Source organism: Oryctolagus cuniculus, chromosome 9 (assembly GCF_964237555.1).
Source record: "Oryctolagus cuniculus chromosome 9, mOryCun1.1, whole genome shotgun sequence".
Classification (NCBI taxonomy): Eukaryota; Metazoa; Chordata; class Mammalia; order Lagomorpha; family Leporidae; genus Oryctolagus; species Oryctolagus cuniculus.
In genome coordinates this window covers 61,732,697-61,757,083 of record NC_091440.1, presented here as the reverse complement: position 1 = coordinate 61,757,083, position 24,387 = coordinate 61,732,697, and the positions used below count along the sequence as shown (strand labels likewise).

Here is a 24,387-nt window from a genome sequence, read left to right as displayed (position 1 = left end):
CCTGGCTCCAGATTGGCGCAGCTCCGGCCGTTGCAGCCAATTGGGGAGTGAACCATCAGATGGAAGACCTCTCTCTCTCTCTCTCTCTCTCTCTCTCTGCCTTTCCTCTCTCTGTGTAACTCTGACTTTCAAATAAATAAATAAATCTTTAAAAAAAATCTGCTATTTCTTTTCTCCTTCTATTCTAGTATAACCACCAAAAAACATTTATCCACAAATGGCAAGTGCTTAAATTATGGCTTACTGTGCCTTTCCAAGCTGTTTGTAGCCAACCTGGGCTGCACACGTTGTCCACAGAAATCCCTATAAGGATTAAGAGTCAGACATTGCTAATCCTTCACTGTGGCAAGGTGTCAGCTGTTCTCCAGGTCAAACGCTGCTCTGCAGGATGTTCGGAACTTGAACAAAGCAGACAGCAATTTTTCTCATGATCTCAACATAACATAAGCTTTTCTTTTTTGAGTGAAGAGGCCTCTGTTTTCTAGCTGGCTATATGCTTGCATACAAATTCCTTGCAAATTATTTTTCACATTCCAAGTTTCATTAATTTAATTGAATCTGCTCCTAGTTTTTAATTAAATCTGCATTTCTGTCAGTAACCTTTAGAAAAAGATAGAAGCCACATTATCATATTGGAGAGAACGGAATCACACAGCAAGATGGACATAAAAGGAAAAGACAAAGTTGCATGGCCGTTTTTACTATCAATTTATTTTTGTACCAAAAGAATTAATATTCAAACGTGATGCTTTTATTGTACAGTTTAAAATAACTTCCACTAGGTTAAAAATTGGATTTTTTGTGGATCATAACTAATAAACTTTTCTATTAAAAAACCACAAAATTTACAATTTGTAGCACTCATAGAAAAAAACACCTGTTCAATAATTATAAATATTCCTGACAGATTTCAGTAGCCCTTTAGGTACCTCTTTGGCAATGTCAGCTTTCTAAAGTCAATTAGCTTCTAAATTTGAAAGGCACCAGGTGGCCAACATCCTGCTTATTATTCAAGGCATCTATTTTAATTATTTTTATACATGTTTGACAAGTCTGGCAAATCTATTAAGTTAAAGAGAATGAAGAAATATAGTACATTTGGTATTAAGAAACATTTTTTCCCTGTTAGCCACAAGCTTCCCCCAAGGGATTTACAAAGTGCACCAGTTAAATATGTCTGTACATTTAAAACATTAAATATGTCAACAGTGAGACATTTTTAAATATTTTGAATCAAATACTATAGCACAAATATAATTTACAATACTTTGCACAGGAAACATTACATCTGAAATATAACCTTAGATATTATATAAAAATACATATATTTTCTCTCCTCATTAGAAAAAGTATTTGTTTGCAGGTTCCAGCACAATGTAACAATTCAAAAGAACTTAACCCTCTGAATGGTCATTTCATTTGCCATAGATGACACACACTCCGCTTGAGCTGCAAAGTGGCACACAACCACGGGTGAGATGCAGAGGATGAATCCCTCCCACAGCCCACGTGCACTCTTTCACAGGCATCCGTCATTGCTCCAATCTGGTTTAATTCTAGGAATTCATTACAAAATTTTAAAACCATTGTGTAACACATCAGGAGTCCAACACTGCCCACTGGCACTGGCAGTGAATACTCGTGGGTAAGCTCTCCGCGGGGTCAGGGACATGAGCAGTCTTGTATCATTGTGGGCCACGCCTCTTAGTAGTCTCATACACCTATATACATCTTCCTCGTCTTCTTATTAAAGAGTTCCCAGACATCTAGGAAATACCTGACCCTGTACCGCAAAGTAGGGCTCAATCTATGTCTCGAACTTTAAAAGCCCCAAAGTACGTTGCATCTTGGTCTGGATCCAGAAGGGAAGGGTTGGACACCTCCACACTTATTTCCTCACCCGATCGCAACTTAAAAAATCCCCCAACGTTTATGGAATAAAAATGGAATTCAGAATTCCCTGACCAGTACTTGGTGCTTCCTCCCTTCATGAGGGTGTGAGAGCTTGGGATTTTGACGCTGGTTTTTGTGACGTACACCATCAGCTGAAGATACTCCGTAGCTAGGTCTCCGGAAGTTTCGTGATGGCGAAAGCAAATGTTGGCGTACAGGTAATAAAAGCCATCTTGGTTAACGATCAGTTTTCCATTGCTGAAAGTCATGTTGGAGATCTTGGCCCAGCCTCGGTCATGGTACCAAGAGGACAGGCTCACTTTACGGGAACCTGTGGAGAGGAAAGGTAGGCGATTTAAAATCTACTCTTCGCTGCCTGGGTTCAAGTTCCAGATCTGTTTCTAACTCCAGCTTCCTGCCAATGTGTGCCCTGAGAGGCAGCAGAGGATGGCTCAAGTTCTTGATTCCCCATGTGGGAGACTCAAATTGAGTTCAGGGCTCCTGGGTTTGGGTTAGCCTAGCCCCGGCTGTCGCGCACATTTCGGGAATGAACCAGCAGATGGGAGTGTGCGCGCTCTCTCTCTCCTCTTTCAAATAAAATAAATAAGTAAAAATTTTAAATCCACTCTTTATGAGGACATCCTCATAACTCCATAAAGTTAGAGGCGAAACAAACTAACAGTCATTATTCTAATGGGAGCATAATGTCTTTGAATTTACTTTATAAAAGAAGAGAAATACATTCAGATGCATTTAGTAGTCTGTTAGGCACATTAGACATACAAAGATAAGTACTAATTTTTCCTGCCCTCCAGGAGTAAGTGTGTCATGTGTTCAGATCAGAAGGAAGGCAGGAGTAGTGATAAGCAAGGTGCATGAGATAGTTACAGGAATTCAAAGGAGGGAGTTTTCATCCATGCAGAGGGATCAAGAATTTTTGGGGGCTTCTAGTTATTAAGCCTCCACCTGTGGCACTGGCATCCCATGTGGGCACTGGTTGGAGTCCTGGCTGCTCCAAATCTGATCCAGCTCTCCCTGCTGATAGCCTGGGAAAGCAATGGAAGTTGGCCCAAGAGCTTGGGCCCCTGCACCCACGTGGGAGACAGGGTTGAAGCTTCTGGCTCCTGGTTTTGGACTGGCTCAGTTCCAGCTGTTGTGGCTGTTTGGGGAGTGAACCAGGTGAAAGACCTCTCTCTATCTGTAACTCTGTCTCTCAAATAAATAAATAAATCTTAAAAAAAAAGAAAAGATTTTTAAAAATGTCTTTGTGTAGTTGCTACTGAGCCTGAGAATGGACAAAGAGGAATAGGATTTAGTCACACCGGCAGCAGCAAAGGGGTCGTCCCAGGTTCAAGGAAATGAATTAGCAAAGCCAACTGAGTCAGGAAAACAAGAAACTAGTATAGAGGAAGAGAATTTGAACATTTCATCTTCTCAGCCTTCTCTCTTATCTCATGGACAGGACGTGTACAAGGAGATGAAAATCTGGGTCACAATAACTTTGGACAAAAGGTCAAACTCCTCAACTCTATTATTACCACGATCTATTTTCCTCACTTCCAATAGTCAAAGTGTCTCCCAGGCTTATGCAAGTAAAAAACTATTCCCAGAAAAGCTAAAAAAAAAAATACTTGGTATTGCATTCTCTAAGTTAACAATTCCATGCAATCTATTGTTGTAAAACCTCATTTGATTGACTAGAATTCTCCTTTACCCCCTTCTGATGTTATCTGTATTCATGCTACTATTTCTGGAGCATTGAAAGTTTCTTGGGAAATTTCTAAAAAACAAACAGTGTGAATGTGTACATTTTTGCACCTAAGTAAACATCTTTTAATTCTGTTTTTCATGATTTATTTTCAAAGATTTATTTATTTATTATTTATTTGAAAGGCGGAGTAACAATGAGAGAGGGAGGGGGAGGGAGGAGAAAGAGAGAGAGAGACAGAGAGACAAAGATCTTCCATCTGCTAGGTCATTCCACAAAGGGTCCAGCCAGGGCTGGGTCAGGCTGAAGCCAGGAACAAGGAACTCCATCTTGGTCTCCCACATGGGTGCAAGAGCCCATGTACTTGGGTCATCTTCTGCTGCTTTCCCAGGCACATTAGCAGGAAGCTAGATTGGAAGCAGAGAATCTGAGACTTGAATCAGTGCCCTGATATGGGATTCCAGTGGTGCAGATTATGCCACCACTTGCACCACTGGCGCCACAGAGAACTCTTTCAAGTCCCCTTGTGTTATAAGTCTTTAGTATATTTTATTGGGCTCTTAAAAACTGATAACACCTCAACTCAGTGAATCAAGCACTTTTATTTATGGGGAAACCAATTACTCAACTGGAAAAAGTATTAACTGATTGGGGGAAGTTGTGACAATGTGGACAGCCCAGAAGTGAACTTTTCCTTCAGAAGACTTGGCAAAGACTTGGGCTGAATAGAGGTTGTCATCTGTTTGGAGAGCTAAGTCTCAGACTGGAGTTGGAATTAGTTGTGCTGTCCCTGAGATGTTGAGGAAGAGAAATTTGTCCTCACAGGGCTTAAACTTAATGTGGATTCCAAGGATCCACAGAGCTGACAACACTCTGGTTGGGGTGGATCCTTAGACAATCCTTATAAAGTAAGACATCCACACGAACTGCCTTCCCAGACTGGCCCAGTTCCAGGAAACCTTGAACATCTCTTGAGAGTCGCAAGCTTTAGAATATCCTATTATCTCTACAGGACCACCAGAAAGCCAGGGATATGGTCTGGAGGACTCAAACAAAACCAAGCTGTTCCAAGAGTCAACCACGTGATGGGGCAAGTGGACGACAAAAGTCATAGTGACCAATGCTCAGCCAGGCAACCCATCACAAGAAGACAAGAATTGAATGTTCCAATTCCCACATCCAAGGACAGGATTTTTTCCTGACCTCCACAACAGAGCCATTCCAGGGGGATCACCACAAAAACGTCTTTCATTTTCTTTGGAGGTCTTATGTTAGGCACCGTAGATTAAAGCATTCCAAATATAAACACCACCCTACAGTCCCAAGTGAGTCAACACGAGACTACGAGACTACTCAACACACCCTTGTGAACACAGGCTGGTGAAAAGCCACCTAATCCATCGACAAAGCTAACAAAATTCAAGATGTTTCCCACCTCCTGTATCGCACACTTCCCTCTTTTTTTTACCCTACTCCTTGTATGCAATCCTTTATTCAATCAATTATTGAGAAAGAGAACAGAGAGAAGCAGAATGACTAGGATGAAATTGACTCTCCCAGTGGGATGGGTCAGGTCATGGTAGAGTAAAATTTGGCTGGAGAGGCAAGGAAGGAATGTTAAATACAGAGGACAGAAGATGGGAATCTTGACTGAATACCATTGAGATCATTACACAAGTCAAGTCGAAGAAGGGTTCTTATTTCCCAGTAAATACCTCTCCATGCTTATCAATTTATTTGCCCATACATTCATTGACTCATTCTGTTGGCCAGTCATGCAATATCAGGTGGCACTTTCGGTAGGCATTCACTCTGCCCATAACTCAGAATTTTATCAAGTGGTGTACATGCACAGCTTCTTACCACAGTAGCAGAGAAAAAGGAAATTGGCATCTAAAATACAACAGGCTCGTTTCTCCATGTTGCCTGGCATAGGGCTGACATCCAGACAAGCAATCGTCCAGTGAAACCGACAGAAATGTGTGGCATCAGGAGAGTTCAGGGACAGAGGACAGGTTGCATTTGGGTCAAATTTGCTCAGGCTGAGCAAAGGGAGAGGAATGAGGGCCAGAGAAATGGTTTGGGGACAGAAGGGCCTGTGCAAGGCACACACAGACAGGAAGGAAAGCCAAACTGTGTGACTAATGAACTCATGCATAGACAATAGTGGGATAAAAGATGAGAAAAATGTACTGCAAGCAGGTTGGAGGGCCTCACAGGGCAGCCTGAGTTTCCAATGCTAATGAGGCAGGCTCATGACCTCTGAGTCTAGCCTCTGCAGGCCCACGCAGGAGTCCTGTCTGTTAGATGCTGGAAAGAGGCTCCTGCAGATATTTAGCCTGAGCATCCCTGTAAAGGAAGCCGCCCACGCTGACCCCACAAAATACCTCTCCGTGCATCTTATCCAAGAAGATTTGAACACACACAAGACAACAGCCCTGGAAGGTAGAGTCTGGTTTCTGTCATTTAAGTAAGCGTAAGAACCACAAAATGAACATGGCCGACTTCCTCTACGGTAGCCAGCACTGGCCCACACAGCAAGCTTAACAGACTTAAGAGGTGGTTGGCCAAGCCAGAGCAACAGACTCCATTTTCTTAAACAGTAGCACTTGTTTCACTCCGTCATAAACTCAGTAACTGTCAGATAATAACTAGGAGTTCTGCCTTGTTTTGTTGACAATGATTTGATGCTAGGTGCCTGCAGAGAGCTTTATAGCTAAAACAGGCTTGCTGTTGCCAAACAGACTTTGGCACACAGTCTAATGCAATATTTATCACATGCCATTTACAGTGAGCTGAAAAGATAAATGTAGGACGCATTCATCACATACAACACAGCTGAAGCACCAGTATTAATTTGATTGCCTTAGCTCACATGCAAAAATGGCTTTCCACTCACTCTCTGGGTAAACGTTTAGCTCAATAGACTGGACACTGGGTTGTATTTTACAAATGCGGAAATCCAGAGCTCAGGGCCCGCAGCTACATTAATGCACCAGCCATTGCATCCTGTAGTCCCCTATGAATCCTTCACTTTGGGTTAGGGAAGGATCCAAAAAAGATAACCAAGCTCATTTTAATAATGTTCTCATTTGATTGAAAAGTAGTGCGGCTCTACCACAAGGCACACACAGACACAAAGAGAGAGAAGATTTGTTTACAACACAAGTCTCTGGGACAGGGTAGGTAATTTGGAAAATTCTCCCAAAGCCAAAGAGTCATTTTCTTACTTTCTTTGTCTTCAGTCAGGAAAAAATCTGTCTCTGGCCCAGGCGATGACGATAGCATCAACATCATTTAATAAAACTCAACCCCAGGAAAAGCACGCTTTAAATCCTCGTTAGAACAAAGCGGAATGTGTAGTTGTTTAATTCAATTCAGTTAACTCTAACAAGTCACACCAGGTGCTTGCCATAGGCCACCTTCCACCCAAAAGGTGAGCACTTTCCTCAGCTAAACCTCCACACTAGCCCGTGAGGCAGACACCTTCTCCATCCTCATTGTAGATGCAGTGACGCCGAGGCTCAGGAGTTTCCAAAGATTCATACAAGGTCATAGAGCCACTAAACAGTACAGTGAGGAGCAAATCCAGGCATTAGATTTTACAGCCCCGTTATTAGATAATACCTTAGTCTACTTCTTCCAGGAAAAGGACAACAGAAATACCTTTCGGTTTTTTCGTCTGACAAAGCCACCTAACCACAAGAACCTGCTGGCCTGCTTGTCTGAGAACACAGAGCGTAGAAAGAATGGACCTGGGAGTCATGCAGAGTGGAACCCAACTCCTAATCATGCAACCATATGACCTTGACCAAACGACACAGTGTATGAACCTGCTTCCCTGTCTGTACAACCTGAATGATATTCAATGAGAACGTTATTAAAATGAGCTTGGTTATCTTTTTTGGATCCTTCCCTAACCCAAAGTGAAGGATTCATAGGGGACTACAGGATGCAATGGCTGGTGCATTAATGTAGCTGCGGGCCCTGAGCTCTGGATTTCCGCATTTGTAAAATACAACCCAGTGTCCAGTCTATTGAGCTAAACGTTTACCCAGAGAACAATGACAAGTCCCTGGAGAAGGAGGAGGAAGTTGCATTTTCTGGAGAGTTACTGACTTTTGAAGATCACCTTGCCGAGCCCTCGCTGGAACTCTGTGCATTCATCCTCCTGAGAGGTCGGCAGTGTGGGTGCAGCAGCTTTGGCCTGAGTTAAGTATGGATGAGCCTAACAAGGGACTGTCCTTCTCAGTAAGCAGCCCTTGATTATAAACACCCACTCCGATGACCTGAAATGAATGCAGAGCTGAAGTCCATTCTGTTTCCAGGATGCGGATTCTCAACTGAAGACTTAACCATCTATCTTTCAGTTTGGAAGTCAGGGCTCTCAAAAGTGTAGTGACAGGATGATAATAGGTTGGAGTATTTAACAGACAGACAAATGACTCTTGAAATACGTTTCAGGCTGGATGCAGATGGAACTTACCTGATGGGATGTTGGTGGCATTAATAGTGAGATGTGCAAAAGGCTGAGTTTCAGGCTTGCCTTTCTTTGCCAGATCGAACCATGAACCTTCCATGACAGCTGGAGATGAGAAACCACATTAGCCCAAAGAGCAGCGACCCTGAGAGATTTCAAATACCCACACAAATTCACGCTTACCTTTCTCGGCTCTCAGGTGTTGTGATCCAACAATGTGTTGTAGTTCCTAAAATCAAAAGGAAAAAGAATCTTATTTATTCACTCATTCTTTCTGAAAATCAGTAAGAATTCTGGGCTGTTAGATATGTAATAAGTTAACTCTCACGTCCTTCAAAAGATGTGAGAAGTACATAGGCAGTTCTATTACTGGTTGTTCTAGGAGATATCAAGGGCTGTTCACCCCAAAGAATCGGATGTTTATGTGCTTAGAAAACAGTTCATACACTGTCAGACCAAATACTTTGGAGAATAAGAGAAAATAAAAAAATGTAAATTACAAAACATAGAATAATGGAACACAATTAAAAATGTGTCGCAGGTACACAAATGGAGATGAAATTAGCTAGGAAAATACCAATTACACGGAATATATGATGCCCCTAAATCTTTATGGAGACTCTTTTTATGTCTGTTTCACTGGTGGATTCCTGTTACAGCACTGAGGCTCAGCACCCAGGGAAGAGAAGGATGCCTCATTGCCAGCGGCTAATTTTTTTATTTTAAAATCACGGTGTATTTAAAGTACTATATGGAAGTCTCCGAGCTTTTAGAGTGCCAATAATTAACCTAATATATTGCTGCAAATAAAGGCTTAGAAGCAAAAGCCAGAAAAAGAACAAACATAAAGAGCACAGGTAATTGCATAGCTCAATTTGAGCCCTGGGAATGAAAGACCCAATAGGTATCCACGTGCCCACTTGAACCCAGACATTAGCTAACAGTGAATGTCACTTCTTGGGACACAGTAAGGTGGAGTGAATGAAAGCTCATGTTTCACCTTGGTTCAAAACCTGCATAAATGGATGATATTAATAGCACCTCTATCACAGGGTGCTTACAAAGCATAAATGAAATAATGGATGTCGACACGTAGCTGAGTACCTGAAAAATTCAGATATGTAGATACTAGAAACACTCTGGAGAGCGCGCTAATTTCTCTGCTATTAGGATAACCATTCAGGCTTACCATTCCTCCCATGATGCTTAATAGACAGGCCATACAGCTTAAGTTCTTTTGAGTGTGTGGATAGGAGGGTTTTGAAATAGAGGTCAGATAGGTAGGAAGGTAGGCAGGTAGATGGAGGGAGGGAGGGAGGGAGGGACAGTGGGAGGAAGCGAGGGAGAGATAGAAAGATTAGATTAGATTGGATTAGATACAGGCAATAACAAAACTTGAACTGTCATCCCCTGGAAGGGCTCTGGACATAAGATAACATTTATTCTTCTCTCTGTCTTTAGGCCTCCCAAGAGAGATGAGACTCTATGGTATCTTTAATCAGCCTTGGAAAAGACAGCACAGCTGTCTTCCGTTACACGCCCTGAAGTCCTAAAGCCCCACTGTGGCTGACTTTCAGGAAGAGCCCCCAGCCCCAAAATTTCTGAAGCCGAAGATCTGGGTGGAGACCTGTGGGTCTGCATTTCTACCAGGTGAGCAGGTGCTCCTAGCCTGGTGCCTCTTCTGAGACTAACAATCCCTTCCAAAAGATTCAAAGACAGTCCAATCCAGGGCTCTCCTAGAAGTCTGAGATCCAGGTCAGAGAAACAGCAGACCCAAGACAAGGAAAATTTGTTCTCTCTCTCCTGGGAAAGAACATTTCTTGGCTGTTTCATTGTTAGCTTCTAGGTCAGAGCTGCTACAGACCCACTGTGTTACAAGATAATTCAATAAAGAGAACTCTCAAAGCACTTTCAACATCTACTTTAAAAATCAAGGCTTCATGACCCAGCATGAATGACAGAGAGACCCATTCATATTGCAGCTCTCCTGTAATGTCTGCTGTCTGTCCCACAATCACAAGGCATCTCCCATCTCTGAAACTCTGCCGGAAAGCTGTCATGTAAAACAGGGAGCCCGGGGTGTGTTCGCAATCTCAGGTTTCAATGTGTTCCTGACATCTGGTCTCCGTCCCAACTTTCTGAACTCACACCATTGTTATTTCTATCCAACCATAAGCACGCAACTACACTTTGAGGGTGTCTTTGGGCTTAGGGACCGTAAGTAAACTTCTGAGGGGAGGACATGATGTATCTTAGTAGGGAAGCTGACTAACCTGAAGGGAAATTTTGGGGTTGCACTGACCCCAAATTCAGTCAGTCTAACTCAATTAGTCTGATAGTGACTTGGTATATTTTTTAAATGCCCCTAGGTGATTCTAACATATAGCAGGTGCTAGGAAACATTATGAATCATTGAGGGTTCTCATGATTCATTGTTTGGTGACACCTCTATTTAGCAAGGATTTATTACACTCTCACACTTCATATGTACAATTGATCCTTGGTATGCACAGGGGGATTGATTTTAGGTTATCTCTTTCCTCACCTGACCCCACAGATGCCAAGACCTGTGGATGCTTAAAAGTTCCTTATATAAAAATAGTGAAAAATTTGAGTACAACCTAAGCACATTCACCTGCACACTTTATAGTATCCAATGCAATGTAAATGCTGTGTAAATAATTATTATCTTGTTTAGGGAACACTCACAAGAAAAAGATCTCTACAAGTTCAGCACAGAGGCATTGCTTTAAATGAATGTTTTTGATCCACCACTGGTTGAATCCAAGGGCATGGAGGGCCAGTTGTATGAAGCATTTGTTGAAAATTAAATAGCCTCATACAGTCAAAGTCAACCAAGTATTTTTCTGGTATTGTCACATTTGAGTCTTATTACAGTCGAAGGTTGGATAACTATTGCTCACTCCATTTTTTTCCAACTGACAGGCGGAAGTAGAGACTAAGGACTCACTCCACAAAGCCAGGACTTGAACCTCAACTGGCCAGAGAGATCTGTACACTCCCTTTTACAAGGTCTCCCATCACAGATGCTCCTGGGAGCCTGGAGGAAAAAATGCATGGCCTCGGCCGGCGCCACGGCTCACTAGGCTAATCCTCTACCTGTGGCGCCGGCATACCGGGTTCTAGTCCCGGTTGGGGCACCGGATTCTGTCCCAGTTGCCTCTCTTCCACGCCAGCTCTCTGCTATGGCCCAGGAAGGCAGTGGAGGATGGCCCAGGTCCTTGGGCCCTGTACCCCATGGGAGACCAGGAGAAGCACCTGGCTCCTGCCATCGGATCAGCGCGGTGCACCAGCCGCAGCGCACCGGCCGTGGTGGCCACTGGAGGGTGAACCAACGGCAAAGGAAGACCTTTCTCTCTGTCTCTCTCTCACTGTCCACTCTGCCTGTCAAAAAAAAAAAAAAAAAAATGCATGGCCTCTCCATTAACCCCTAGAGCCTGGCTGGGGGGAGACTCTGAAAAGGAGGCACACCTTGAGTGGGCGGGCACATGGGGGATCTGATAAAAAAGCCTACACACAGGAAACGAGAGCTCAGAATTCCTGGGACCCTCTCGGGGGGTGGGGAAGACTTGGGTCTGACTCCTCCTAACCCAGGCCTGCATATCCCCTGGCTGCTTCATGTCACCAGCCACAACTCTTCCAAGTCACTCCACAGAGCAGAGGCCCCGTGCTCTGCCCTTCTCTCCTCCAAGATCAGACACTCAGCCCTGGGCATCCTGAGTAGGGCATCCTGATGGCCTCTAATCCTTTTCATTTTCAGGATTCTAAGAAGCCCCTCTGAAGCAGTGCCCAACCTTCACCCCGACCAACAATTCCGTTTATTTTCTAAGCTTCACATCTATATTGATTTTCTTTCATTGGAGTCCTCTACATCTGTCAGATTAATTAGAGCAATTTACAATGTGGAGTCCACCCCCTCCCCAAGTCTTATCATTCAGTCATTGCTTTTGGTTTCTTTGAATTCAGAAAGTTCTGACAATCTAATTTTGGGGAAACACTACAAAGAGTGTTCCATTTCCTTTCTTCTAAACGAATTACTCAGATGAAAGGGATGTTTTAAAGAGTTCTGTGCGCGTGTTTTTATCTTATTTTAAGTTAGCTATAATTAATAAAAAAAACCAGTTAGCTAATTTTTTGGCTAGACAGACAATGCACTCATATGTTCCCTACACTCTCAGAATACCTACAGATTTTCACGGGTAGTTTTGACACAGCTCCCAGCCAGCAGCTTAGAGCAGAAGCCTGAACCAATTTCCTGGCTGAGAAAGCTGGGGACTGCCACAGAATGATCCTGGAGAGAACCCCACGTCTCGCTCGCTGCCCAGGAAAATCAGAGTTCCTCCTTCCCGGAATACAGCATGTGTCTCATCTGTTACATGCAGAGGGCAAACGAATTATCTCCTGGTTCCAGAAACTGCCTATGCAAATTAGAATTACCTCCAAAAAGTTACTGAGACAATTCACATGAATGAATGTATTTATTTATGGTCGCACTGTCGCAAGCAGGCTTTTCGGCAAATACATACGTTTTTAGATACGCATAATTTGGGCCTACTTCATGACAGCTTCATCTGTTCCTTCAAAGAGGACAAAAAGGGGAAGCTGAACTGCAGCAGCCTACCCAAGAAATCCTGCCAATTCAAGGGTAAAAGAAACCCTCTGACATACTGCCCCCTAGTGGACACTGTCTGAAATTGAAGTGCCTGGGACATCATCTCAGCCAGATTTCCAGATTGAAATTCTGTCTAAAAATAGATTAAGTTTTGCAACATTTAAAAACTCTTATCATTGCGGCATTTGCTATTTAAACTGCATTAGCTTCTAATCTTTGCTGTCAGAGTTCATTTGTACATAGAGGAAAACAATAGCGCTTTTTTTTTTAATCTCAATTTTTATTTCACTCTCAGAAAAATGATGGGATTTCACAATTCCTCCTCCAGGAAGCTAAACATACAAAAGAATGAAGTGCTTGTGTCACTGTGGTCTCCAGGACTGCCTCTCTTCAACTCTGCCTGAACTCAACATCCAAGAATCACAGTTCCCAGGAGTGTGCAGGGGAAACCTTGTGTCCAGCCTGCTGGGACCCGGCTGAAGATGTTTTGGGATCTTTTGCCAAACATAAGGAGGGTGAGATCCCAGAGTTGGCTTGATCTTGATAAATCATGGCTCCCCAGGGGAGACTGTACTGTTTAAGAATAAGTACAAACACTTCGGAGGACTTTGATTCCTTCCAGTAGTTATGGGAATTTTGCTCCAGGTAATTTAAACATTGAGAGCTAATTTGCAAACTCAGCTGAATTAATTGCCCCAAAAAGCCATGGAGAACATTCCGAGATGCGGGAGTAAATGTTGTTCAGTGGGTCTTAAGTGTGTTTGACTAAAGTGTTTTTTTCACCTTACAAAATAATATCAATATATTTTAAGCTTCAACTGGGGCGGGGAGGAGGGGGGGAAATAATCCCAGCTGCAAAGATTCCCGGAGAAGTTCATGTTGCTGGAGCCTAGGCTCATCAGACTGAAAATCCCACCTGTGTGTTGTAACATGACACACGCGATACTTGCGCTACCTGTCAATCAGAGCGCAGAAGAAGCAATTTGTACAGCCAGATGCTTCTCAAACCACTGGCACCAGCTCGTAGCTGGGGTCTCAGGTGGCTGCTTCCCTCTGCAATGCCAGCAACAGCTGCAGGGACATCTGGCTGGCTGCACAAGGATTTAACACCCCACTTGCCAGATATAATACAGGGTTCATACACTTGTTAACATATGTAACGCTTTCATTTTAACATCTTAATGATACCCTTCTTGTAATTCTTCTCCAACCCAGTTACAAGAATAGTGCATTCATCAGCCAAGTCAGCACATGAATGCCACACATGAGTTGTTTCTGAAAATGAATAGCCCGGTTCCTATTAATGCAGAGAAGTCCTGCAAGACTCCCACCTTGGAAAGAGCTCCGAAATCCATCCCCTCCTCTCCAACCCCCACATCGCAGCCTTCCTTCCAAGCTGCCAACTCTTCCCAGCCTTCCACCTCTCTTCCCCTGCCCGCTACAAACCCATCAGCCATTGCTGCTCAGGTGAGCATCCTCAGGTTGACATAGACGCATGTGCCTTCTCTTCTTAAAATGCACTGGGCTAAAAAATGTACCATCCTGATCAGTACATTGAAGGCCCTGCATTGACCATGTGCTGGTGTGATAGAAAAGAAAGATAAAAGACATCTTTGCCTCACATTCCTGGCACAAAATTCCTAAGAACTTGTAATTTCCTGAATGAGAGGACAGACAGAAGTATCTTTTGTAATTCATAATCAGCCCCTTGCAACCACACCTGAGTCTGTGCAGATGGAGTGACTCTGGGAGGCAGGAGGGAGGGGCTGGTTGCCAGAGAAACCAACCATGTGAGTAGCGGGTTGGAATTCTAGCCCCTTCCCCACCTTCTGAGGAGGAAAGACTGGGATTGACCTCAATCTCCAGTGGCCAATGATTTAGACAACTATGTCCGTGTAGAGATGCCCCCCAAAAGCACCAGGCAATGGTGCTCTGAGCTGGAACACATAAGGCGCCGGGAGGGTGGCAGGCGCAGGGAATTTCTGCAAATGCCTGTGCCTTCCTCTCTGTGTCTCTTCCCTGTGCTGTTCCTGAGCTGTGTGCTTTTTCATAAATGGTTTTAGTAAGGAAAGCACTTTCCTGGGTTCTGGTGGCCATTTAAGCAATTTAAGGGGCAAGCATTGTGACGTAGCAAGTAAAGCTGCCGCCTGCAATGCTGGCATCCCATATGGGCACTGGTTCATGTCCTAACTGCTCCACTTCCAACCCAGCTCCCTAATAACGTGCCTGGGAAAGCAGCAGAGGATGGCCCAAGTACTTGGGCCCTGGCACCCACATGGGAGACCTGGAAGAAGCTCCTGGCTTCTGCCTTGGACCTGGCCCAATCCTGGCTGTTGCGGCCATCTGGGAAGTGAACCAGCAGATGGAAGACTCTGCTTTTCAAATAAAGAAATAAATCTTTTATATTAAAAAAAAGCAATTTAAAGCAATTAGTGGTACCTAAGTAAGGTACTGTGGACTCCTGGTTGTCAGAGCACAGGCAACAAGCTGGGGTGCTCAGTTGCCCTGTGAAGTGGGGAGGCTCCTAGTCCCAGCTCCTGGCAGTAAGGGTCCTGATGGAATGGCAGGACACAAGGGTAGAGGAAAAGAGGCTTCCCTTCAGCCTGGTCACAACTCCAGGCTCGCCTGTATTCCTCCCTTGGCCCCCAAAATCTCGCCACCTCCAAACACACCCTGGAATGCTACAGGTTCCGGGCACCTGAATGAAGCTCCTGGTATTTCTTCCTGCAAGAACCCTGGCTCCTGATCACGCAGACTTCTGCCTGCACTGCTCCCCCAGTAGGATGCCTTTGGGTCTTATCCAGAGCTCATCTTGCAACGTGAAGCTTTTCTGTCCATGTGTGCCTGGCTCACAAGGTGCACAGAGAGTAGCCACCAGGGGCGTGCAACACTGAAAAGATGGGACTCAGTATCTGTTAGGCTGTCACAAAACACACCAAACACCAGAGTAAGGCAAAGGGTTTTTTGGGGAAAACCCAGCAGACCAGAGGGAAGGGGAGAAGAGGGAAAAAGAGAGGGAGAGTATAAGAGAGAGAGAGGAGAGGAGCTAGCGAGGAGAGAAGAGAGAGAGCAGAGGGAAGAGAGACAAGAAGGGGAGAGCAGAGAGCACAGAGAGTGAGAGAGTTCAGGAACAGGTCTTTTTAAAACTTTGCCAGAGGGTGGGCAGGGAAGCAGGAGCAGCAAATCCCATTAGGATGTGGGTGGAGCTTGACAACGGAGGTTGGGCCATGTGGCCACCTGGCTTCCAGCAATGATGGTGGGGGCTAGGGCCTAGGATGGTGTCAGTGTATAGACGGCACCATAGATAAAACTGCGCCATTTTCCTAACAGTATCCATGTCTCAGTCAAGAACCTTCCAAACCTCCCATTCCACAGACCCTTGGGTGGGCTGGGGAGGCAGGAATGCCTATATGCACCTGGGTGGAGCTGGCCGCCCCTCATCCTCCAGGTCCTTATGGAGAGCCATGGTGACGGTTCAAAAACGGCCCCCAAGCAAAAAGTTTCAGAGTAGGAACCATTGAGTGGTCTGTTGTCCAAATACAGTTAATGATAACAGCAACAATAATAATAACATAAAATCAGCACAGGTTCCTTAGACCAGAGCTCTGCAAGCCTCCAGGAAGGGAAAGGGCAGGAGCCCCGGGATGGAGAAGGCAGCTCATGCCCTGCCCCCAGCTCAGGGAGGGTAAGAGGTGGGTCCATCGGCCCAGCCAGTGGAGAAGAGCAGAGGGAGGAGACTGACCCCGAAGGCCACACCCTCTCTGACTTCCATTTCCTACTTTGCTTCTGATCCTGACAACCCTTGACTTTTTAATATGCAGCCACTGACTGAAAAACTGCCCCTCAAAGTGCAAGCCTTCTCAGTGGGGAATTTACACCTACTCCCATCAGTGCCCTGGTCTGAACCTCCTCCCCTCATCACCTCCTAAGTGACATCGGCCACGAGCCTTTATGAAACCCCTCGGGGAAGGACTTCACCACGCTGTGGCTGGCTGCTGCCCCCTCCCCAAATCCCAAATCCAGTCACAGGGGCGTGGTCTCCTTCAGAAGACGCCTGCCAATAGGAAGAGACATGGCTTTGCAAACAGCTAACACGCTCTCCCCACCCAGGGGCTGCAGAATAGTGTGTTCTTGTTTTCATAAAGCAAAGTGACGCTTTTCCTGGCAGGACGATGGGTATGCTGGGAATAGAAAATTAGTTTTTATTGTTTAACCTTCATGGTTTAAACGAGGAAGCTTCTGCTACAGTTAAGGGTCCCCTTGGGTTTTCACAAAGTGGCCTTAGGACAGCAATATTACTCTTCATAAAAAGCCCCATTTCAAAATGTCTTGCACCATGCTACCCGTTAAGAAAGTTCCATCCGAGGGCTTGGCAGAGTAACTACAGTGTGGTATCCTGGACTCACTGTGCTATTTACTGTGTCTCTAAGGTCCTCCACCTTCTGGAAAAAAATAACGCCACCTGACACGCTTACCAAGATCCATCCCCTCGGAGGCTGTCTCTCGCAGACTCTCCCAAAAGTATCTCTTTTCAAATTTTTATTTATTTATTTTCAGTCCTTTGGAAAGGCAGCGAGACAGAGACACACATCTTGTATTTGCTATTTCACTACCTAAATGCCCACAATAGCCAGGGCTGGGCTTGGCTGAAGCCAGGAACACAGGACCTCAATCCAGCTCTCCCACATGGATGGCAGGAATCCAACCACATGAGCCAATGCCCGCTTCCTCCCAGGCTGTGCACTAGCAGGAAGCTGCATCAGAAGCCGAGCCAGAATTCAAACCCAGGTACTCCAATGTGGGATGCGGGCAGCCTAAGCTGTGGTTTAACCCACTGTGCCACAACAGGCAATCCATGAAAAACAGCTGAAGCAGGAATTTAATGCTACTTTCATATTTGCATCTTGGGAGTCACTTAGCTATGGAGAGGATGGGTTAGAGGCAGTGAGAGCAGGTGTGACGTGGCCAGGTGCAGAGCTAAGGGCAGGAAATGAAGATGGCCCCTATTCACAGGACTATGACAGGCAGAGTGGTGCGAAGACCAGAAGGCTTGGTAAGGGGCAGAATCCACAGGAGGCAGAAAGAGAGGTGAGGAAAGGCCACCATCATTTCAGATTCCGGTTTGGGGTGACAGAGAGGATGGTATCATCCTTCCCATTAAAAACAGTAGATCAAATGAGAAGCGGCTATGAGTGCTGAGCAGAAGAGATTCAAGTTCACCAAAACTCAGTGATGCATACAGGCCTTAGGGTGTACGATTATAATCATTATTTAAACTACACCATTGCCACCTCCACCACCACCTGAAGTCTCAAGGGGCAAAGACTGATGACTGGGTAGCAGCAGAGAGATGAGGAAGCCGCCAGAATGCAACAGTCCCAGACCTTGAACTTGAAAACGTCCAAGTACACGGTTATTGTCTGGTCCCCTCTGACACGGCTCTCTGACTTCTAGGACCCACCCTCCCCACAGCACTTCCTCAAGCGGGCTTGGTCCAGCTTCTCAGCCACAGTCACACGCTCACGAATGGCTGCCCTGCCAACCAGGGGCTCTCACCTCCTCTCAGAAAGTCAGTGATCAGGGAGCCCCTTTTAATTTATTTTTTAATAAAACAAAGGCTCCAAAGATGCTGCAGGTTTGGCAAGCACCCCTATAAGACACTCTTCTCTCTAGCGACACACACTGCAACTGTCCTACAATCTGCCATTGCTGGCAAAACAATCCAATCCATCCCTCACCACTGTGCTCGCAACAGAGGACCACGCCCTTCTGAGATCTTAGGCCAAGATCTCAGGCCCTGTAGAGAATGCTCCTTTGGGGACCAGCGCTTATGGCACAGTAGGCTGAGCCTCTGCCTGCGGTACTGGCATCCCATATGGGCCCCGGTTCGTGTCCAGGTTGCTCCTCTTCTGATCCAGCTCTCTGCTATGGCCTGAGAAAGCAGTAGAAGATGGCCCAAGTGCTTAGGCCCCTGCACCCATATAGAAGACCCATAAGAAGCTCCTGGCTCCTCGCTTTGGGTTGGCCCAGCTCTGGCCACTGGGGCCATTTAGGGAGTGAACCAGCAGAGGGATGATCTCTCCTTGTGTCTCAAAAGAATGCTCTTCTGGAAGGAGTGTCCTTCCAGTTCTGTTTCTTTAAAGACATCAAGCCAGAACATCTCCTCCATCTTGTAGTACTTATAGCACAAAGATAGGCCCGCCTCCGAGAGCATCACTCAGTGGTTCTTACCCTCTCATGAGCCCTCCTGCCTTCTTCCCTGGCTCTGTTCTCCCCTGAGATTGAGCACAAAACCAATAGCCTATTGTTGGACAAAGGACAGTAGATGGCCTTGGTTTTGTAGGAAAACTCTGTGGGTCTTACTTCAGCTTTCCCATAAAGACAGCTTTCACAAACGCTAAATATGATTGGGGTTGAATTGCAGTTCCCAAAACTGTTAGGGCAAACAGAGACAAAATCCTATTGGAAAACCACTACATGACTAACATCTTGATTTGGGAACTTTCGTGCACCCAAACTCAAGTTTCCTTGTGGGTTTATGAGAAACTTTCTCGGGACACATACTGTTATATACAAAGGCAAAGAGACAATAAATGAAGCTTAACTTCTCTATTTTTTTAATTAAAAAAAGCAATTGAGAAATAATAACTATAGAACAAATTAAGTGACTACACTCTCACAAGCAGTTATAATCTGTTTAAATTTTAAATGTCTTATTTACTTTAGTTTAAAATTGGAAATAAATGTCTTAGGACAATCAATATTGCCATTCTAAGGGCTCAGCTTTACATATGGAGAAACACAATTACGTAATCTAATGAACTTTCTGTTCTTAATGTTGCCGAATTCACAAACTTGGCAAAAACTAGAAGTGACAATCAGCTTTCACTAAAGGATCACAGATGCCTGTTTCTAACCAGACCTTTAGAAAGACCCTCAAAAAGATGAATGCTGTTCAATCTTTTCAATTTCTCTCTTTTAATGTACATGATCCCAAAGTACCGAAACCTTCTGAAAATCAAATCTTGACCATTACAATTTTTTTGAGACTGTGGATTCTCATAATTAACTCTTGCTTACATAATAAGTCCACTTTCTTTCCAAAATATGAAGGTATCTCACAGAGTTCATGGAAAATGCATAGCATGAAAAAATTCTGCATGACTTTTCATTTTTGGAACTCAAATACACTTATCTTTTAATTCCATTTGGCACAGACTTCTTGAAGTTGCCCTGTTGACTTCAGTGGATGTCAGACACCACTCATCACTCCTACATTTTTCCTATTGGGTACAGGCAATTACTTTCTCCAGCTGGGTGGGCCAATGGCTGGTCAGCTGAAAACCACAGTACCCAGCAGCCGCTGAAGTGATACTGGGTCCCTTGGGTAACTTCCAGCCAGTCAGATGTCTCAGCTTGCATGCACTGCCCTGACTTTTTCTTTCACCCTTTCTGTGTCTAGAAATGACCACAAAGGGAGAAGCCAACTTGGAGCAGAGCAGGAAGGCACAGGTAAGGATGGAGGAGCATCCTTCTAGACATGGGTGACTCCCTCTGCATTATCAGATGAAAGAGTTCTTGGGGCCAGTATTGTGGCGATGCTGTGGCACAAAGGGTTAAGCTGCTGCCTGCAATGCTGGTATCCCATAAGGGCACCAGTTTGAGTCCCAGCTGCTCCACTTCCAATCCAGCTCCTTGCTAAAGCACCTGGGAAAGCAGCAGCAGATGGCCCAAGTGCATGGGCTCCTGCACCCATGTGGGAGGCCCAGAAGAAACTCCAGGTTCCTGGCTTTAACCTGGCCTAGCCCCGGCTGCTGCGGCCACTTGAGGAATGAACCAATAGATGGAAGATCACCCTCTCTCTCCCTCCCTCTATCTATCTCTGCCTTTCAAATACATAAAATAAATCTTAAAAAAGTGAGAGAGAGAGAAAACACTTCTCACATAGTTCATCGAATGTGAAGGCCTCTTTGCTACCCAGCTTAGACTGTAACAAATAGCAGTGAACATTTTCATGCAACAAAGCATTGAAAATCTTTGGGTACATTGTTCAATCAGGAGATAGTGTGCCCTTACATTTTGAATCCTGAAGGAGATGAGGCCAAATATGTACTCATCCCAGGGAATATTATCTCCAGCTGGCTTCTTGCTTCAGTGACAAAACTACCTGGAGATAACTTTTAGATCAGAATTCCAGGTAAGAAGGAACTGTTCAGTAATTATGGCCTCTGACATTACTCCCATTTTCTTTCAAAAAAAATTGTAGCTATTTTATTTATTCAAAAGGCAAAGAGAAGACAGAGACAGAGAGAGAAACAGTCAGACATCTCCCTTCTGCTGGTTTACTTCCTAGGGACCCACAACAACCAGGTGTAGGAAAGGCTTAAGCCAGGAACCTGAAACTCCATCTAGGTGTCCCACCTAGGTGGCAGGGACTCAAGTAGTTGGGCCATCATCTGATGCCTCCCAGAGTGCACATTACCAGGAAGCTGGAATATGGAAGGAAATGAAGACTCAAACCCAGGCACTCCATTGGGGGATGCAGGTGTCCCAAGAAGTGGGACCACCGCACCAAACACGGGTCCCTATTCCCATCTCCCAGTAAGTCTTCAGAGGTTCAGGGGCTTACTCTCTAGCAAGTGATTGATCACAGATATGCCCAAAAAAACAAAAAAACAAACAAAAAAAAACTTTGTTGGTTATCATCATCACTGGATCTTCATATTCCAGAGCGAAATGAGTTTATACAATTGAGCTTATGTAAAGAGCCAGAATGACATCTCTTAGTTTACATCATTAGCCTACTCCCCACGCAGTAAGCAGGCTGTGCAGACGCAAAGGGACCTGAGGAAAATGTGACTGGGGCAAGAAGAGGAGCCTGAGATAACGTCTAACCACAATTAGCCTGTACTGTGACTGTATTGAAGCATTATAGCCTTAAGCTGTAATATCCATAATTATCAACGGGGGCATCAGTAAGACATCAGGTAAATGATGTCAGGCTTACAATGTTCTGAATGGCTTCATGGGTAGGCTGATGTTCCCCTTCATTCAAAAAACAGTAGTTCTCAGAGTTGAGTGAATCATCAATCATTTATGTGTTCATGTTTTCACTCATTTCCAAGAATAAAACAGGTGTGATCTACTCGTGTGTGGGCAACATGGCTATGGTTCTTCTTCTGACAGAGCCTGAAGCTTTGTTCCATCATCTCAAACATTCCAGCTCTTTCAGAAAAAAAAAAAAAGAAAAAGTTAATGTGCCCAAACCTCCATATTTATTTTTGTTCATTTAAACATTAAAGAGAACACTACTGTGATATTCACCCAAATCTGGATTTTTAAAGCTATCATACAGATAAGTCCAAGGCTTCCTTCTCACATCCTAAGGCATCATCTTGAATGCATGGAACACTCCATTTAGAGAACAGAGTGATCTGTACCATTTTCATATTGCTGTCTAGCCCACGTAGCTTTTTCTCACACACCTTGGCAAGGAAAGTGTCACAAATAGGCACCCCGTGTGAAATCAAAAACCTGGTACACTGAAGTCAAGTGACAGTCACAGCCTGAGGACTCCGAATGGACACTTAGTGCACAGACAGATGGCTCTGCACTAAGACTGGTCAGGAAGCCTGAGGACCTGGTCCCCCTGGTCACGGTGCCCCCAGTTGGGCCTGAGCTCATCACTCCTTCCTCCTCCCACCAGGCTGGCAGGGGCCAGGGAGGCTGCCGAAGCTGGAAACAAGCATTGCTTTATAAATCAGACACCATATTTGTACTCGTGTTTTCTTTATTGTCATAGACTGTTATGATAGCCTTTATAAATTGTGGTTGGTAGGGTGGGATCACTAAGAGGCTTTCAGAGTTCTGTGCTAAAGGGGAAAAAAAAAAAAGCCAAGAAAACGCCGCCACAAACAAAAAAAGAGGAGGAAAAAAAAAACAGCATTACTTGTCTGACCAAGGACAGGCTGGGTAAACACCACTTTCTGCACACACAGAATGTGATACTGTGCTTGAGTCTGGTATTCGTTACCACTGGGCGGCTTGATCGCTCAATAATGATTGCAGCCACACATGCAATTTTGTTTCACAGTGTCACTCACTATCTCTGTTTGAGCTAAAATGACGAAGCAAGCCTACTTATAAATGCCTAATACACCCATCTTATTTTCAGCATTGGCAAGAGAAATAAGAAAACTGGTTCTTTGGGCCAATTTTGTGGAATGTCACATCAACCAGTAATCCTCATCAAAGGACAACACATAGGGCAAATCATTCATTTAGCTAGGGAAAGAGAAGAGTAAATCCTTGGGCACAGGAAAGCTATGGCAAAGAGCCAAGCACGGTATGTACACTTAATGGTTGATGGTTGATTCTAATGATAAGGTGTGGGTAAACGTCCTCTTATTTCTAAAATCATCCTAAAAATGGCATCTTCCATCTCCAGTCCACACATATGGAAATCGGTATCTTCTACCAGCTTTCCATGGCATAGCATGGCAGCCTCTCATTCTTTAAGAAGGATTCCTTGTGGATAATATTACTCATGAGAAAAAGTTAAAATCCTATAGCTCAACAAAAACAAATGTGAAAATAGTGCAGTAACGTTCTACTCATCCTGGGAGACGTAATAAGTATGATCTGTTCATCTAATTAAGACTATGTGCCTGGAATGAGAGTCGTTTGCTATTTTTGGCCACAAATCTTTCTCTTCTGGCTTGACAGGCACTGAATTTCTCATAATTAATGGTACTTGTTTGGAATGCAGCCTCTCAAAGAATGAAGATTCTGCCGTTATTGCTCGTCAACACTTTTAATCACAAATTTTACAAACTGGCTTTTCATACTAGCCAAGCAGCCACTAGGAGTCTTAAAAACGAATGGGACAGTGAGCAGCGCAGGTAAGCTGTGCAGGAGAAAGACCCACTGAAGCAGCAGAGAAGGCAAAGGTCTCCTGACTGCCACAGAGCAGCCATCAGCCACCAAGAACTCTCCACACGGGAGTTATTTTCCCTTAGAACATGAAGGAAGGCTTAAAACATCATTTTTTCTAAAGTGACACATAATAACTATGCACACTTAGAGTACAATGTGATGTTTTGGTATATGTATACATTGCATGATAACCAGCTCAATGCAACATATCCATCCTAAGTCCATTAGTTTTCGGAAGCAATAGACAAATTATTCCAATACCATTCTTTAATGATCCAAACTATGTCACATAAAATGATTTTACACTCTACTAAATAACACACACACAAACATTCCAACACTCAGAGACACACATGATAAGGTCTACTCTAAGTTGTTTGTTCACTAATGAGTTTGTTACCCTTTGTTCAAGTCAAACTGTAATAATTACTATGACTTCACATGGCTATGTCTTTATGTTATCCAATTCTACTTAAAAAATGCCTCCAGAGTTTTCTACTTTTATTTGTATGAACTTTTTTTCATACAAATAGAACATTTTACGTTTATTTTAAAGGCATTTACTTAAAAATATGAATGAAATTTTTGATTATGTTTTCTAAATGTTATTTAAAATGGGGACAGTGAGGGATTACTTATGAATGTTTCACACTGATTTATTTTACCTTGCTTCTAGCCTTTATGTTCCTTTTAAATTTCTTAAGTATACCATCATATCACATGCAAATACTTCTTTCT

At 44.2% G+C, this 24,387-nt stretch overlaps 1 protein-coding gene across 1 annotated transcript in view; it reads right to left on the bottom strand.

The window, feature by feature from the left end:
• Positions 1 to 691: 691 nt before the first annotated feature.
• Positions 692 to 24,387, bottom strand: part of TNFSF11 (TNF superfamily member 11) — a 33,433-nt gene continuing 9,737 nt past the window's right edge. Inside the window, exons 3-5 of the mRNA XM_002712966.5 lie at positions 8,265 to 8,310; positions 8,088 to 8,186; positions 692 to 2,224 (exon numbers count right to left, since the gene is read on the bottom strand). Of these exons, the coding sequence (XP_002713012.1) occupies positions 1,803 to 2,224; positions 8,088 to 8,186; positions 8,265 to 8,310 (567 nt within the window). The 3' untranslated portion in view covers positions 692 to 1,802. The remainder of the gene's footprint in view (positions 2,225 to 8,087; positions 8,187 to 8,264; positions 8,311 to 24,387) is intronic.